Source organism: Symphodus melops, assembly GCF_947650265.1.
Source record: "Symphodus melops genome assembly, chromosome: 11".
Lineage (NCBI taxonomy): Eukaryota > Metazoa > Chordata > Actinopteri > Labriformes > Labridae > Symphodus > Symphodus melops.
The window spans coordinates 14537590-14555001 of record NC_136701.1 but is presented as its reverse complement, the minus strand read 5'-3'; the positions used below and the strand labels follow the sequence as shown (position 1 = coordinate 14555001).

At 42.8% G+C, this 17412-nt stretch overlaps 1 protein-coding gene across 2 annotated transcripts in view; it reads right to left on the bottom strand.

The window, feature by feature from the left end:
• cpeb4b (cytoplasmic polyadenylation element binding protein 4b) overlaps positions 1-17412 on the bottom strand; it is a 29606-nt gene that overhangs the window by 5239 nt on the left and 6955 nt on the right. Inside the window, exons 3-10 of one of the 2 annotated variants that reach the window (XM_079355599.1) lie at positions 12233-12323; positions 7032-7082; positions 4289-4312; positions 2812-2982; positions 2596-2685; positions 2001-2119; positions 1764-1878; positions 808-989 (exon numbers count right to left, since the gene is read on the bottom strand). In XM_079355599.1, coding sequence (XP_079211725.1) covers positions 808-989; positions 1764-1878; positions 2001-2119; positions 2596-2685; positions 2812-2982; positions 4289-4312; positions 7032-7082; positions 12233-12323 — 843 coding nt within the window. The remainder of the gene's footprint in view (positions 1-807; positions 990-1763; positions 1879-2000; positions 2120-2595; positions 2686-2811; positions 2983-4288; positions 4313-7031; positions 7083-12232; positions 12324-17412) is intronic. The other variant, XM_079355600.1, reaches the window with a different exon arrangement.

Below are 17412 nucleotides of genomic sequence, written 5' to 3'. Positions count from 1 at the left end.
TTCACTTATTTTTAATGTACAAATATGAATAAAGGCCACCGCTAGCCGCTGACAACAGTCAAAGGACAGCTTTAGCTCCAAAATGTAAACAGACAACAAAACTATACAGCGTCAGAGTGATTGTAGGAATATGAACATGGTAACAAGTGAGGGTTCAAGTCCATTCTGGACAACCAATGTGTAACATAAAACGAGAGGTGGATCCTATTACTGATGGGGGAAAAAAAAGATCTCTGTGACTTTAACCATGTTGTTCATAACTGACCCTGTCAGCTTTTATTGCTTTCATTGACTCTGCTCTGTAGTATTAAAGGTCAAATAAGAATTCAATAAACGAAAGATGACACATCTAAGTGCTTGTTGTTTTTTTTTAATTCATTTTTTTCATGTAAGTGTCACTGTCGGTTTGACACGAGTGTTTTTTTCTTAGTCAACATCGTGGTTGCATTAAATTTCAATAAGTGATATAAATTGTCTTCTTGAAGCTCGTCTCAGAACAAATGCTGTTATAATGACTGATATTCTATGTGGATGAACAATGAGTTGAATTGAGCTTCCCTCCCACACATCCTCTTACCAGTAAAAACAAACTATTTGAATACAGTGCTACATTTTGCACTCTTTAATTTAATCTAATGAGGCCTCCTTATTTCAGCACAACTCAGAAATGGGGAGGGGAGGGGGGTGAGGGGAAGTGAACAGGAAGTGAGGCAAGTGGAGACAAATGAAGAAAGAAGGGGACCCAGAGGGGAGGTCGGAGGGAAGAAAAAAAAAAAACACACTGTTCTCTTTCTCTCCCCCACTCACCCGTTTATCGATTTCTCCATGCTGCAGCTGTACAAAGCGAGCACTGATAGCAGCAATGTAGCTCTGCTGATTAGAGAAGGCGACCCGCCCCGCTCCCTTGGGGTACTTCAGCTCAGGGTCTGTGTCGATGCCAGCGTAGCAAACCCCACCGTACAAGCGGTCCATGATCATGGCCAGCTCCACTGCAAAGGGGGGAAAAAAATAAAACAAAGATGTTTTAAGAACCTGAACGGAGGGAGGGGGGGGAGCTTAAAACGTGAATTTGACACCAAGATGATCTGGGAGCTTAAAGTTGTAAACACTGATGAATTAAAGTTCAGAGTTTGATCAGGTCAGAGTCTATCAGCAGACGTAATCCCAATAATGTTATTTACACTATTTATAGTGGCTGTCCTAACAGGCATTAACAAAGATGTAAATAAAGGTGAGATAAGCCTGCACATTTACAACACAGCTTTGAAAAGCAAGACATAAATAAATATCAAAATAACATATATAAGTTCAAGAGCTGTTGTTTTACATCCAAATGTAGGGATACAAACTCAGCAAATGTAACACTGAGATCAAGATAAAAAGAAAAAAAAATTAATATGGATTAGCTATACTTTTAATATGCGAGACAACAAGACAAGAGGTCAAAACCAATTTCACCAGCACAGTGTAGCTTTTAGCTCGTCACGCTTTTGTCTAATGATGTCACTATAGTGTCAGATAGTGAAGAAATGAGACCTAAAAGATTTAATGTCTTTTGTTATTTACACTCCTGCCATATGTAAAAATAAATATGAATGAAAACATTTTAAGGCCTTGGTTGATTGACAGAAAATATGACGGGGCGGGATTATAATGTATACAGAGAATCGACCTATATGCACAGTATGTACTTCAAATGGTAGCGCCGTCGTTTAAAACACCCTGTTGTTAATTTTTCCACTTAACATTGAAGTCAGATATACCTGCGCGGAGAGGACGAGGGACTCCTCCCACAAAGATGGTTTTCCTCGGGTCCAGAGGCTGAGATCCGTCCATCACAAAATCGCTGTCGTTCAGGTTCCACGGGCGGATCTGAACCTGTCAGCCACACAAAAACAAACCGCTTTCAGAGATAAACAGCACCATGTACAATTTTAAAACAAAGCTTCTTGTGAGAGCTTGTTTGTGTGTGTGCATGTGTGTGTAGTGTTCCTGCTGACCGGCTTGTCTTTGATGGTGGGGCTGGACACGCAGAGGTACAGCTTGCCGTCCTCCTCGATACAGGCATCGATCAAAGCCTGCACTGAGCTCTCATCCTGGAACAGCAGGAAGGCGTAGCCTACAGAAAACACAAGGAGAGTTATTCACGCTGCTGGGGACACGTGCTATTGACAAAAAGAGTGGTGTTGAAATTCAGTTGCGATGATTACTGCGACTGTATGTTTGATCACCACATTCTGCATTTCACAGCAGGGGGGGGGGGGCGCATACGCTTCTCCAAATAGATGGAAAAAACACACAAACAGGCCAGGCAGGGTTTTTTAAAAATGCTTCACAAAATGCCTGTAAAGCAGACGGCACAGTCACTCATCAATGAATGGTACACTAATACAAGGCAGAACACACACAAAAAAAAACACACATCGGACATTTCTCTCAGAAAGACACAAGAGTGGAACGTTTCTTTTGATGTGAGAAAGTGGTTCAGGAATTGGTAAGAACAAAACATTTCAGCCTCCCATAACGGAGCAGAAATACAATTGTGAGAAAAGACGACACAGATTTAAGAAGGTGTGTGTTGATGAGTTGATATACCTTTGGGTGGAAAGTAGGACTTGCTCTCTGCTTTGTGAGGCCAGTCCACAAACAGGTGTCCAAACCTCCGGAAACTGGCCGTAATCTCGTCTGAAATCAAGCAGATCAGAACACAAGCTCAGCGGCGATTCCTCATTACGTCACCCCATCTTTCAAAAAGTCTCGATCGATTTAAAAGGCTGTTGAGCGATTTGGACGCGAGTGAACCCTTTTTACCTTCATCTATGTCCGGGGGCAGGCCTCCCACGAAGACCTTGCGTGAGTAGCGTTCGACACGCTCGCCGTTCTGGTGTGGGAAGCAGTGTGGAGAGCCCAGGCCTGCGAGACCCTGATCGCCACGCTCATCGTCAGGGAAACCGTCCTCCATGGGGAAGAGAGAGGAGTGACCTGTGACAAAGAGAAGAGGCAGAAAAAAAAAGGTTGATTTTCAAGAAGAGAACAAGCAGTGAAAGGTTGAGCTGGGGTCACCGTTGTCATGGTTACAGCAGCAGTGCAGTAAAAAAAAAAAAACTGTACATTAGCACTTTTCACAGCATTTAATTATTCACCTGATGTCAGACAGAAGGCAAAGCATTTCTTCATAGCGTTTTTTTTTTTTTTTCCCATCTAAAAACATTTCCACATCCCTCAGGTGAGCGAGTGTGATCTCATGCACATTACTTGGACCAAATTAAAAATGTCAGCGTATACAGCCATGTTAGTAGGTACCTTTTACTGTCTGTTTTCAATTAGATGAACAGATAACATAAAAAGCATAGACACCAAGTGGTTATGAGTTAGTTTCGTTGTGTAGCACAGAGACGGTGCAGGGTGACGGCAGACATCACAGCGATGTGTAAAAGATTTGGACAACACACAACAGACTCAACAATGTGTATGGAAGACTGAAGACGCATGCAGGTTCGGTAAAAATTAAACACAGTGGACTGTGCATCTTTGTGTAAGTGTGTTGTAGAGGTTAAGCCTTCCCAGGCCTATTCCTGCTCCCTTACAAACCTGCCCTGAGCTGCTTTATAAAGATTTATGCAAGGGAGTTAGCCTGAGCTTACAGCCTGTGTGTGTGTGTGTGTGTGTGTGTGTGTGTGTGTGTGTGTGTGTGTGTGTGTGTGTGTGTGTGTGTGTGTGTGTGTGTGTGTGTGTGTGTGTGTGTGTGTGTGTGTGTGTGTGTGTGTGTGTGTGTGTGTGTGTGTGTGTGTGTCTCATTCCGGCCATGTGCCTCGACATGTGTCCTCTCTTCTGTTGCAGTGAGAGTAACACACATTTTTTGCCTTTGTTAACTTTCAGCTAAAAGCAACACTAACAACTATTGTCTGACTTGACAATGTCACAATCTGTGTGTGAAAATGACAGAGAGAAAAAAAAACAACAGGCAAGGGTCAAGCAAAATAAGAAAATTATAAAAAAAAATTATTTAAAAAAAAAAAAGATACGTTGCGTCACTTTTAGCCAGGCTAAAAACGAGAGTAAGAAAGAAAAAGAAAAAAAGCTCATGCAGACAAATTTCACTGTACAGACTGAGGAGTCATTCAAAAACATGTGTGCATCCAATTGAACAACCAACACCTCAGAACTCCAAATCACAACAGCATGACTTATTAACACAACACATGAACAGCCCTACAGAGTTGACTTTATGCTGGCAAAGTGACATCATATAACCAGGATATTTTATTTCTTTTATTGTTTTTTTTACCTCGTCTCCTGCTATAATTCCTGGCTGCATGTGGAATAAGCACAAACCAAAGAAGAGGGTGATTATAAAAGAAGCAGAGTTCACTATCGTTGCCAGGTTGGTTTATGATGATCCATTTTGTTCTACCCAACCCATCCACCTTATCTGTACGCTGGGAATTATAAATCAGTGTGGCGAAGGGGTTATTTACTTTTATAGTGGTAGTCTAGATTTCAAAGCTCTGTGCAAAGGCTAAACGGTTGAGCACCTTCTCCACTAAATTTGCCTGATTATGGCCCAGATTCATATTAAAGCGTCCAAGGACTGAGCCTTGAGGCACACCATGGATAATCAGAGATTGTGATAAGATAATAAGATCAGTCAATTTAACCCTGAAATTTGCATCACAACAAACAAACTGGATTATATCATATTGGGGAGAAAAAAAATCAAAAGTCCCCGTAAATGTCCCTATCGTCGCAGCACTCCCTCGTGGCAGTGGTTGTGTTACATTAGTTGTTGAGGAGGCAACAGTGTGACAAGAAGGGGGGAAAAAAACCCTCCTTACATCATAAACCAAATGAAAGTGCCAGAAGCAATTACAGAGCAGCAAGTGTCTCTGGGAATAGCCAGCCATTTCACAACGTGCGTTTTTGCTATCCTCAGTCCTGCTTTAGACTTCAAAAACAAGTTCATGTCAGAGAGCTGGAAGCGTCGTGACCTCCTTTGTTTCCAGGGTAAACGCAGAATCCGTCCTGTGGACGACCAACGCGCTTTATTTTCTAACTTCATCTCGGTTTCTCGTGTCTTCTCTCACTGTGGCCATGGCAACCAGAGAAAGTTCATCCAGGGAACTAATGGAGGTAACGATTCACTTTAATAAAGCACTACGGAATGTTCTTAAAAAAAGACTAGCATAGAATTTAAGAGCACACGTGTCTCAATGCTGCTTAAAAAATTATTCTTCACATTTGAAATCATTCATTTTCTAAAAAGTTTGTCGTGAACAGATTGGCTAGTAGTAGGTTGGGAATGACTGGAATCTCATGTCTGCTTTAAGCTACGTCTATCTAACAGGTCCAACAACCCTCAAAGCACTTCACTGTCAGATGGGAACACAAGAAAAAAAAAAAGAAGAAGCTGTTTTCACTGATTTTGTTTCATGTGCTCTATGGGAAATAACGTTTCTTAGCTCAGAGCCGAGGTCATGTGAGAATGGCACATTGGAGAGACTGAAGCATCAACGCATCTACACATTGTATGAACACGGAGGGGGGGATGAAGAAGTGGCCAGAACACACAAGCAATAATCCTCAGCAGCTCCCTCAGTGGACTTTCCAACCCAGATGGACATTAACTCTGATGGGGGGGGGGGGGGGGGGGGGGGGTCAGAGAGACAGAAGAGAGAATGAAACAGAAAAGCAGATTGGAAGAGAGCAGGAGTGCTATAAAAAGATGTGTGTGTGTGTGTGTGTGTGTGTGTGTGTGTGTGTGTGTGTGTGTGTGTGTGTGTGTGTGAGAGAGAGAGAGAGAGAAAATAGATGGAAGATGGAGAAACAAGCTGATAAAAAGCTGTGTGGGGGTGAGAGAAAATGAGAGTGAGCGAAAGAGATCAGGAGAATGAGGAATGCAATCTGTGTACGCTTATGAGACAGAGTGAGCGAGAGAGAGAGAAAAAGAGAGAGAGAGAGAGAGAGGTGGTGTGCAACCTCTGAATCCTGCCTATCCGCTGGCACCATCTGTCTCAGGCCTTGATGACAGCTCCTGACCATGTGATCTAACCATGTGACCTAGAGATGAATAAACCGCTTCGCCTCTCCTGTTCTACATCCTGGTCCAAGACCACAACAAGAAGGAGAGTGTGTGAGGCCAAAGGAGAGGTCGAACATTAAACTGCTGCATGTGGAAGGGACGTGCCGGGTTCACTCATGCTTTGCAGTTTACACAGCAGTCGTCATATCTCTAATGTTATTATCCATACAGACAGTACTTCACTATTTATTCATGGTGTTTTTCACAAAAGGACGATTGAAGGAGGATATTTCAGGATACTTCTTTAAGGCATCAGCCTCAATGCCTGCATCAAAAAGTTTTCTATAAGGGTGTCATGGTCGTCTGTAAGGCTAACAGATTGTCCTAACGCGTGTCAGCGCTCATGTTTCTTATTGGAGTGTTCTAACCGCCGGCCGGCCTACGACGCAGCGCCTTCAATCATCCTCCCGTTTTCCTGGTGTCAAAAACCACCACATCCTCTCTATATCCCCTCACCCCCTGACCAGCCGTCTCCACATTCCTCTTTAGCTAAGGCGCTAAATCGACAGTCGTAAAATTCACGTCTTGTTGCCTGCAAACTGCACTCATTCGTTCACTTTTTTCCGTCGAAGTCGATGGTGCACGAGGATTTAACGTCCACAAGGATTTTTATCGGCTCGTCAAACACGGAGCCACACTCGATGTTTCACACAGCGGACCTCCACCTTGTTGGGAAAACTGACTCCCTGCAGTAAGCGTGTTTTTACTACAAATACAGAATGACCTTTTGGGTGCAGGTGGATGTAAATACAACATATGGTGTGAGCAGCTGAAGTTCAACCTCCATCTTCAAAACGGCACTTTTCAGACCGATTCAAAGAAATAGTCTGAAAAGATATCACATCTCTTTTCTTTTTTTTTTTTTTTTGATAACACTTTATCCGTTTATGAGAGACCCCAATTTGTAATGTTAGCGGGATCTTGATTAACCTGGGCAGGTTGCTATACGTACCATTGAGGGGCAGAGGGTTGTCACTACCTTGATGTGGGAACCCCAGGCGACCTGCGCAGGGACACACAGAACAGAAACCATGAATATTATCAATGCAATGAAAATGTCGCTCACATTAAAAGAAATCCATCAATTTGACATTTAGAGCAAGTAACGTCCATCTCCTTACAAATATAGTCATGATGACAAACATCATACACTTAAGATTATTTTTTCTAAATAAAATCCCAAGCTTTGGTAGGAATGGAATCACCCGTGGAAAAAAAAAAGAAGAAAAATCCCTCCCCCTTGGTGTTCCAGATGAACTTGCTGTTTAATCTTCATTTTGGCCCATTTTGAGACTTAACAGAAGATGTTCAGACATGCAGAGAAATGTACATTCAGATGTCGGGATAAATCCGCACTGCGAGGAAAGGTGCAAACACTGTCAGTCTGTAACGCAGTGGCCGTGATTTCCTTAATGATGACTTAACATGTAGAGATTTACTTTCCGTGTGCCACAATGCCGGACACATTCCAGGGTGTGTTTCAGAACCAATCCACTTTAACAGACATGAGCTGACTGAGTACTGCTGCCACATCAATCTAATTAGAGAGTACATCTGTGGGACTTCCACCATCTCTCCCCCTCTCATCGACCTCCATTTCCCTGTGTGCCTCCCTCTGTCTCTCTGAGCCTCATATCCTACATTTTACATTGAGCCGTTCGCCAAGCCCGCCTCGCTCGCTCGCTCGCTCGCTCGCACGCACGCACGACACACCCGCACCCAGACACAAATACATGTCGCGATGCCAAACAAGCTTCAAAGTTATGCAAGGCCGCTTGCTGCAGAAGGATAATGAGATGAAAGAGTTGAAATAGTGCAGCCATTGTTGTATGGGTAAGAACCGCCCTGTGATTGGTGCATGCCGATGCCTCGATCACATGGAATCGTGCTAGCCCCTCCCCAACACCTCGCCTATTGAGCCCAACAGTTCTAAGCAGAGGTGGTGCATGAAACAGAATTAGGACTCGGTGAACACAAAACTAGGAAGGACAGCTCCTGCGACACTATGCTGAAACGTATTATCATTTAGTTTCTGATACAGTCAAGAAATGCATAAAAAGCCCTCAATTTACAAACTCAAAATCAGACCTTCTAACTAAAACCAGGTCACTTAGACGAGCTTGATTCTCTTGGACTGCTCTGCAGAATTCAGCTTATCTCTCTCTGTGATTTGGCTCGGTCTCGTACAGTGTGCGCTCATAGGTGCACCACCCAAAATCAAAGTACATCCGAACACAACCCCATCACGTTGGGTTTTTTTAGTTTTTTTTTTTTTTTTTAAGTCTTTAAATGGCCTCTGTGGCGCAAGTGATCATGCACGTCAGCACGCCACATCCCTGTGTGTGTCTGCAGGCTTGTGCTTGTGTGTGTGTGTGTGTGTGTGTGTGTGTGTGTGTGCCCGCTCTGTGAACCTTATTTGCATGCTGCTGCTGCTGGCTGCCTGCATGCACAGCACACACAGTAATGGTGAAGGCACACGCTTGCATGAGGACACACACAAGGCGGTGGTGTGTGTGTGTGTGTGTGTGTGTGTGTGTGTGTGTGTGTGTGTGTGTGTGTGTGTGTGTGTGTGTGTGTGTGTGTGTGTGTGTGTTAGCTGAACAGAGAGATCCTTTCTGTCAGTCAGGACAATGCTGGAAGCGATTCAAAGCCACTTTCTACAGTAGACATTTTTGCCTCGCCTGTTCCCCGGCTTCGTCGCTCTCATTTCTGTGTCCGATATGTTTCGGCTGGAGTGGGAAATTCGCGCTCGTGCTGAAGTGCATCTAAACGCGCTTGTGTACGCGTTGCTTTTAGCGGTGGTCATATTTTTCTTGTGTACATGCATCAACATGTGTGACAGGGAGCAGGAGAGAGCACGAGAAGAGTTAGTAGTTGAAGAGAATGTGCGGTAATTATGTCTCTCTTTTTACTTTGCTTTAAGGAAGAAAGGAGACGAGTCACTGCTGCACTCGGCGCTACTCCGTACAAGCCTCGATTATTATTGTGACAACAAGGAATAAATGGAGTATTATTTCAAAGTAGGCCGAGAGCGATAGGTTAAAAAGGAAGGAGTTATGCGATAGGATATGATGTGATAGAGGGGAGTGAGTTCAATATGCTTTAGCATGTCGAATCACCTCCACATGTCTATCTCTCGTTGACAAAGATAACTGTGCTGTTACTGAAATGGGCCGAGCTTTTACATTATTTAGGAAGTTGGGGTTAACATCACTTCTGCTGAAAATATCGTGTCATTAAAAATTCAACAGCGTCATGGTTTGAATTGTAAGAAAGCCGGAGACTTTCAATTCACTAGAAGGCGTTCGTTCGCCCGGTGCACAGCTCTCGGATCCAGCAGTCACAGGAGTCTGTGCCAGCATGGCTGGAGCTAAGACACCAAAATGTGCTTAATGAGGTAACCTTGCAGTCCTCCTCTCTTATTACTGAGGGAAGATTTAGTAAAGCTTGACAGCAGAACATTAGATCACAGCTGGATGTGGCTGAGCCCAGTGGGTGTGAGGCTGAAATAAATACGAGGTGATAGCAGAGTGTCTGGAGCTCAGACTTTTCACCCTTCTTGTTATTCTAATACTCTGTGTGTGTGTGTGTGTGTGTGTGTGTGTGTGTGTGTGTGTGTGTGTGTGTGTGTGTGTGTGTGTGTGTGTGTGTGTGTGTGTGTGTGTGTGTGTGTGTGTGTGTGTGTGTGTGTGTGTGTGTGTGTAGGTGTAGGTGTGTGTCCACAGGGTTGTGTGTGTTCAACATGCTGCACCTAATTGAAATCCAAATGCATGTACTGTTTTGGGCCCACTAACATTTGGAAAGTACTTCTTTTTCACATGCAGAGCAGGAAAGCTTGATAAATCTTTTGTCGTAACGTACACTCGGTTCATCTAATTCTTGTACTGGGTCTACAGAGACAGGGTGCAATTAAGTCCCGCCCACACAGAAGGGTAAAACAATCCATGGCAAAGAGTTGACTTGGTACTGCATGAAGGTTTTGGTCTGCTGGGATGGTCAGACTAAGTGTAGAGGACGATCATATGGAAGGGTTGCTTCTGATACTTTGAAGATTATAGTGATTAATGTCAAACTATTTCATTTCTGTCAATTCAGTCAGATGTATTTGGAAGTAAGGTGCAAAATTAATCTCTTAAAAAATGAATACATAGTTAACAAGTTACATGCACGTTTGCAGATTATAGGCAGGTTTCTAAGTGTGTTCAGCTCTAGGAGACAATGATTTCGTCCTACTCAATACATCAGGCATTTAATCTAAGTGACTATATAGTCTACTCATTCAGCTGAGGATCAATAAGAACGACATTCACCTCAATGACCATTAATGTGACACTGAGTGCGTTTTCACAAAGCAATTAAAAAAAAAAATCTATAAAAAAAAAATTCTAAATACAGAATTTTTCATAAACAATTCAACCTATTTTAACAACAACAATCATATTTGTGCTTTCAGACTCTGCTTTTGATGTCTGTCGTCACCATGAGGAAAAAGTAACGTTACTCTAAATAAATCCTTCAGTCTGTATTAAACAGAGATCAGTAAAAATGTCCCAAACATAAAAAGAAGAGTGTTTCTGTTCCCTGTGTTCAGGCCGGTCGCTCATCTTGTCGCCGAGTGCGGTCAGACTCCAATTTCCACCCGCAGAAAGCTTTGAACCACAATGCATGATGGGACACTGCTTGGATGTTGACCATCGGTTAATACCATTACTTTTCACACAATGCATTGTGGGATACAGTAAATGCACTATACAGGGTGTGATAATGCTCAGGCAGAATTCAGACATCACGGCAAAATGGTGAATTCACTATACATTGAGCAGCCGAGGAGACACTGTGACCCACAGTTCTGACATTTTCCAACCAATCAGATGCATTTAATGAAAATGTGTGCAGTTTGGACCTCAGACCGTACGAAACATGTGAGGAACAAAACAAAGACACTCTTCATAGACGTAGATTTACAGCTCACTGAAAACAGCTCTGTGACCTTCTTTTGGTTCCCAACCCACCAGTTGAGAAACACTGGTCTAATTATACAATGGAGCTGGCGACTTCAACTAGACTGTAAACCAATCAAACGGCAACATTTTCTTTCAACGAAGATCATTAGAAGGGGTCCTTTCTACGGCAGCATATAATAGCCACAGACCTTTTGTTAGCTTAGCGCCCATGTCTGTAATCACACCTGTTTAACAATGCTGGATACCTGCTCAATTCAATTACCCATTTCTGACTAATCATCATCCAGCCAATAAGAGAGATTGGCTCGTCTCTATAAATAACAAGAATCAGTTAAAATCCAATTTCCGTTTGATGGCTCTTAAGTATCAGCTCCTACGATGTTAAGTTAAGATTCAGAATCTTTTTTAACTAAAACCCTTCACACAAACATATCGTTATCATTCAGCTCACTCTGTTTCAATCAGACACAGGAAGCTAGAAAATATCTTTCAACAGCAACTCAGTCAATATGCTCCAAAGTGGTTAAAAATTAAAGCTTCTCCAAAAAAGTTTGACAAAAAAAATAAAATAATGAACATTGAACTGTGTTGTCACTGTTTTTAGAGAACTGGTACTTATCTTTTAAAATGGGACACTGCAGCTGTAATCATTATAAACTAATGACCGCCATCAGTGGGAGTCCTTCCCTCACTCGCACAAATCTCTTCTTAAATACAAAGCCTAAGCTTCCATCAGCCCCATATTCTTCTCTCCGCATCTCTTGCTCAGAACGCCCGAGAAAAAGAGGTCAGACTCGCTTGCAGCAGACAACTCAGAAGTGAAGAGAAGGAAGAGGAAGAGGAACAGAGTTGGGAGCGCTGCCTGTGCCACGCTGGGTAACCTTCCTCAACATTTTAACGACTAAACAACTAAAGCAAATGTCTGGTTGTCTGACCCATGGCGGAAATGAAACTCTGCTTAAAAAACTCCGGCGTTTGATTGAGTAAGAGCGTGAGAGAAGTGATGCTACAGTATGACAACGTATCACTGACTTGTGTTTGTTGTTAATTCATGGAAACGTTCAATAACAGTTCATTTGTTGTTCAAACTGGATGCAATCACTACGAATGCTTCGGAAGTTTAGTAAAAGGAATGTCCAGCTGGTTTTAAGTTTGTCACGGTGTCGATGGACAGCTGGCGTTTTTTCACCTTTAAGGGTGTCCTGCTCGGCCCTCATGATGTCGATCAGGGAGCTCTCCAGCGTGTTCATGTTGAAGCTGTCGAATGATCTGGTGCGTTCCTACAGGGAGATGGGAGAAAAGACAAGAAGCAACATTTACTTTATTTTCTTTTTCGTCCAAAGTCCTGACAGTTGACCTGAGTGAAGGACCAAGGAGTCGGCTCGAGCAGATGGATTCTGAAAACATGAGCGAAAGCCATCTCCACCGTACTGCTGTGTGAATCATTTGAGTTCAGGAGGGTTAATCACACTTTGTCTTCTTGGTAACCACTGTTTGGCCCTTTTTTTTTAATCGTTTTAAATGTTGAAATTCTGAGTTGTGTGCCGGGTTTCTGGGCTCACCTAATAAACGATTATCTCCCTCAGTCGATGAGGCAGAGGGATTGAAGTCAACAATTAAATGAGCAGGAGAACCAAACAGAAAACTGAGCCAATTCTTAAGAGACAGCTTTGTCACCTACAAACAAGGGCATCCTTGGCATACCAACCATGCTGGAAATGTCTGTATGCACAAACACACACACACACACACCCATGTAGTGCACACAAAATATGTGCAGGCATCAAAACCATTTGCACATACACAAACATGCACGTATTCCAAGTGCCTTGCTGATAAGGCTTATACTGTGACTCCACCTCAGCCAATCCACATCTGACAACAACTTGGTCACAAACTGAAACACTCCTTCACCTTCAAAAAAAAAAAAAACAACCCAACAACCTTGAAGAGGATAAAAGCTGCTGAAATAAAACCAGATTATTAATAATATCAGTTGCTGATGAACGGTATGTGGTTAAAACCGTCTAATTTCTTCCTTGGGTTCCCCCTCCCCTCCCAACCTCTTCAGCTGCATGGCCTCCTTGAAAGCAAAAAAAAAAAAAAAAAGTTTGCTTTTCCTCTTTCATGTTTCAGAGATCTCCCAGCAGCACGGTGCCAATGACTCTGCACGAGATGACTAAAATGTTCAGGCACGACTTTTTTTTTTTTTTAAACTGTCTGGTCACGACTGAAATAAACTTTTCTTCCTTTCTGCATCACATCTTTGATGCCAACAGCTTGTTATTTTTTAAGTACAGCAGAGAGGGAAAAAAACAATGTAAGACTGAAGTATCGATGGTAGAAACTATAAATCAAAGTATCTGTTAAATGACACGAGCCCCCTCAACTACATGACAACTGGTGTGTACTTATTGCTTAAACTTATATCTACTAGTGTAGTGGACAAGGAATCATTAACACAGGAGACTGTAAAGAGGGAATGGTGGCCCTGATTGTTGCCTGCTTTAAAACAAAAAAACAAGTTTAGGTCTAAAAACAGATAAATTCATATGTGGAAGTCAGAGCATTCGGGAAGCTGTCGACGTACAATGAAAGAAAGAGAAATCGACAATCCTGCTTAAATAACAGTATTGAATGAATGAGCGGTTTCATGTCCAATTCAACTCTACTGAAAAGTTTTTCTGACTACACACACACAGCTCTGCCCTCCACATGACTGATAATGGAAAGGCCTTGCACAAGAAGAATTACCCAACATGACTGTCAACTTGGAAGCAAACGGTAGTCACTCTTTGTCTGTCAAACAAATGCAAATATGCCTAACCTCATTTATCCACAAACCTGCTTTACACCCTCACAGAAAATACTCATGGCCAATGAAGGGACGTCTGGAGGCAGATCCTCCTCGGGGAGAAGAAAAGCTAATTGTGTGCTATATCATACGATGAACTCCAAAAAGAGGTCAAACGCTCGAGGGTTCAGAAAAACATCCCTCGTCAGTGAACCAGAAGACCAAAGGTCGAGGAAGGCGGGCAACTCATGTTCCCGTCCGCAGTCTGGTGTCTACGGATGCTTCCAAAATTCAATACCTTCTTTTATTATCTGATCAGCCAAAGCAGCGTGGTTGGAAGTCTGCCACGCTGGCTGATGAAACAGCCAAACTTCCCAAGTTGTAGCCAACATTTTTGCCGACATTCTGGCTGGTTGGAGACTTCCCACACTGACTGAAGGACGGCGCATATAAACACCGTAGATTACATGGTAAGAAAGAACACACCCAGTGCACACGCTCGGCTTCAAAACAAACATCAACACGGGGATGTAGGCCAGACTATGTGGACTATTTTCTCATATCCGCCTCAGTATCTTCTGTGGACTTTGGCTTTAGCTTCAGGATGAACACACCAAACATTGGTAGACAGGTGAGCAAGTGTAAGACTGGTTACTGCAGAACATGAAAGTACCCAGAGTTAGATGAGACTATTATTCTGATATCTGATACATTTACTAACTTTAGAGTATATATATGTATAGTATAGATAGTATTTATTAAGTACACTATGATTCTTTCTCTCGTTGTGCTTTGAATTTAAACTTTCATCGGGTCTTCATTCTTTATCACACCATTTCCTTGCTACAATTATATTTTAGCCACATTAGCAGTGCTAACTTATCATATTTTTTTTCCTGGAGAATAGGGATTCATTTTGTGGCTGTGAACGAGTGTGTTATGGCGGACACGAGGAGTGGACAGGGCTCTGCTGTTGCTAAGCGTTAGCCTGGAGAGTTGCAGACGGTTATTAATCATCAGATTCGTGCTTCCTCCTCTCTCACTCTCTCTCTCTCTCTCTCTCACTCTCAACAACTGGCCAGCTGACCAGAGAAGTACTCATCCCTGACAGATTGCAGGACGTGTGCAGATAAACACACACAGAGTTATGGTCACTTGTCACCTACACGGACAGACACGCGCGCACAGAGATTTGCTGCAAGCGAGACACACTCAATTTACTGTGTGGTCCATGCCTGTGTATCTGTTAGCATGCCCACGCTTACCCAAGGCCATAGGTATAAACATAGCAGACGTGGTTTGACACAAGGTGACACGCAGCAGCCGAGCGCACCAGGATGAATAGCAAAAATTCGACGCCCATAAGTCTATGTGGTCAGAGCTAAAAGGTGAGACACTCCGCCTTTCACTGTGATCGTCGATAAACGAAGAAGGCCAGCATTATTGATTGATTTGCATGGGCTCTACCCGGCCTTGTTGCTACGTCTGAACAAGAGTCGACAGGTTTGTTTTTGTTTTGTTTTTCTTTTAACAGACTTCCGTGAACAAAGCCATTGCTAGAAATGAACTCATAAATAAACGTGGAAAAACTCAATCAATCATTTTGTATCTGTAAAGTACAAATTCCTAACTGTTCTCTCAACACAGAAAAAGCAGGTCAAAGACTTTACTCTTTGTTATGTTATCTACAAAGACCCAAAATTATCTTCCAGTCTTTTTTTTCTCTTTTTTTTTTTAATGTCCCTAGTACAATTTCACCAGCAGCCAATCAGAGCCCAGCAAACCCGCTGATGCTATTTTCTCCTGCTCACCTCCCTCGGCACACCGATGCCCATACAGCGTTGTCAACAGTGAAGGCTTTAGACTTATGAGCACGCCTGTTTTTCCACTGTCGCAGGTTGCTGATAATTACTTCAATAGCTGCACTGAGCCCACAAATCAAATATTAAACTGAGGCATCAATAAATGAGATCTGTGTTTTACGTGTTCCTCTGTATTCACATCATGACGATCAGCTGAGAGTCAAACAGAGACATGAAGGAACAGTAACTGCCTTACCTGTGGTCAGAATAAAGAAGATAGTATGTGGCGTGGGTGTTACTTCTTGTAACTTTTTTTTTTTTTTTTACAGTAAAGTCTGACATTGCCTGCACCCTAACCTGACATCACTTTCAATACCCAGCAGAACGTTCAGAGAAACTGGCTCGGTTTCAGAAGGTCTGACATCGGGGTGTTGTTGATGCAGTGGTTGGCGAGCGCTTCCCAAACATGGAGGCTTCAGTCCTCAATGGGGGGGCGGGCGCAGGTTCGAATCCAACCTGTGGCTCCTTTCCTGCTTGTCAATCCCCAGTCTCTCTGTCCTATCGCTCCAATAAAAGGCACAAAAACCCAAAAAATAAATCTAAAAAAAAAAAGAAAAAAAAAAACTACACTCAGCCAAAGCATGAGATTGATTATAGTGTTATTGGGTATTTAAATAACCTAAAAAAAATTGTTTTAAAAAATCACAAAATGTATCTGATGGTAGCTAAATTAAAAAATATATATATCTAAAATAGTAAAACTGTCAAATATTTCTTGCAAAATGCTCATTCAAAGCCTAAATAAGCTATAAGCATATGCACCACATAGCAGAGAGGGCAGCCTCCATCACATCCTGATGATGTGTGGTGAAGTAAAGCGTGATTAAATACAGCGTGCTGCGAGTGATTAATTCAAACATTAATCTTCCATGTCAACGGCCTGTTCATAAATTTTTTTTTTTTTTTTTTTAAATGGTTGTTGGGGAAGGCGATAGATTTGGGAATCCGACAAACGTAAGAAGCGTCGACATATGCAGGAGGAATATTCCGCTGTTTAAAGGCTTTTTCGGATCCGACTCGCTTTAAACGGTCGGGGGAAAAATGTGCAGTTTTATCGCCCCGTATTTGATTTGGGCTCCTAAATCACACGCTTGAGACAACAGGGAGAGAGAGGAAGCCCAACGCAGCAGAGAGGGGAAGAGGGAAAAGGCAGATGAAAGAAAAAGGGGGACGATGGAGAGAGGGGAGAGCGAGTAGCGAGGGAAGGCAGAGTCAAAAGGAGAAGAAAGGAGGGCAGGAAAGGGAAGCAGGTTGAGCTTTTGATGCCTGCGATTATGTTTCTTCCTGGTCAATGTATTTCAAAGGCTTGCTATGACATTAAATACCCCCAACTGTCAAAAACAACCTATTACCAAGAATTGGCTGAATGGTATGTGGTGTGTGTATTTGGGGTGTAACGGGACGGGCAGAGCTCGAGGGTTCCGGCAGTATTTGCCTTGCTTTGGGATTAGGCCTTTATGATAAGCAATGAGCTGGATTAAATACAATATGACACCTCGGCATAGACTCTGCTTTGTCTTCTTTCTTTGTTGAGACACATGTGCAGGAGACATAGGCCGGGGACTAATTAGGGCTCATGCACACATGGGTATGTGCACTCGCACACACATGCACACAAGTGCTCTTTCTTCCTGTTTCAGAGCTTTCTGTCAAGGGTGCGAGAAGGGCACAATGAGGCCGTATGAGCAGCAGAGTTATACGCTTGCCAGCACT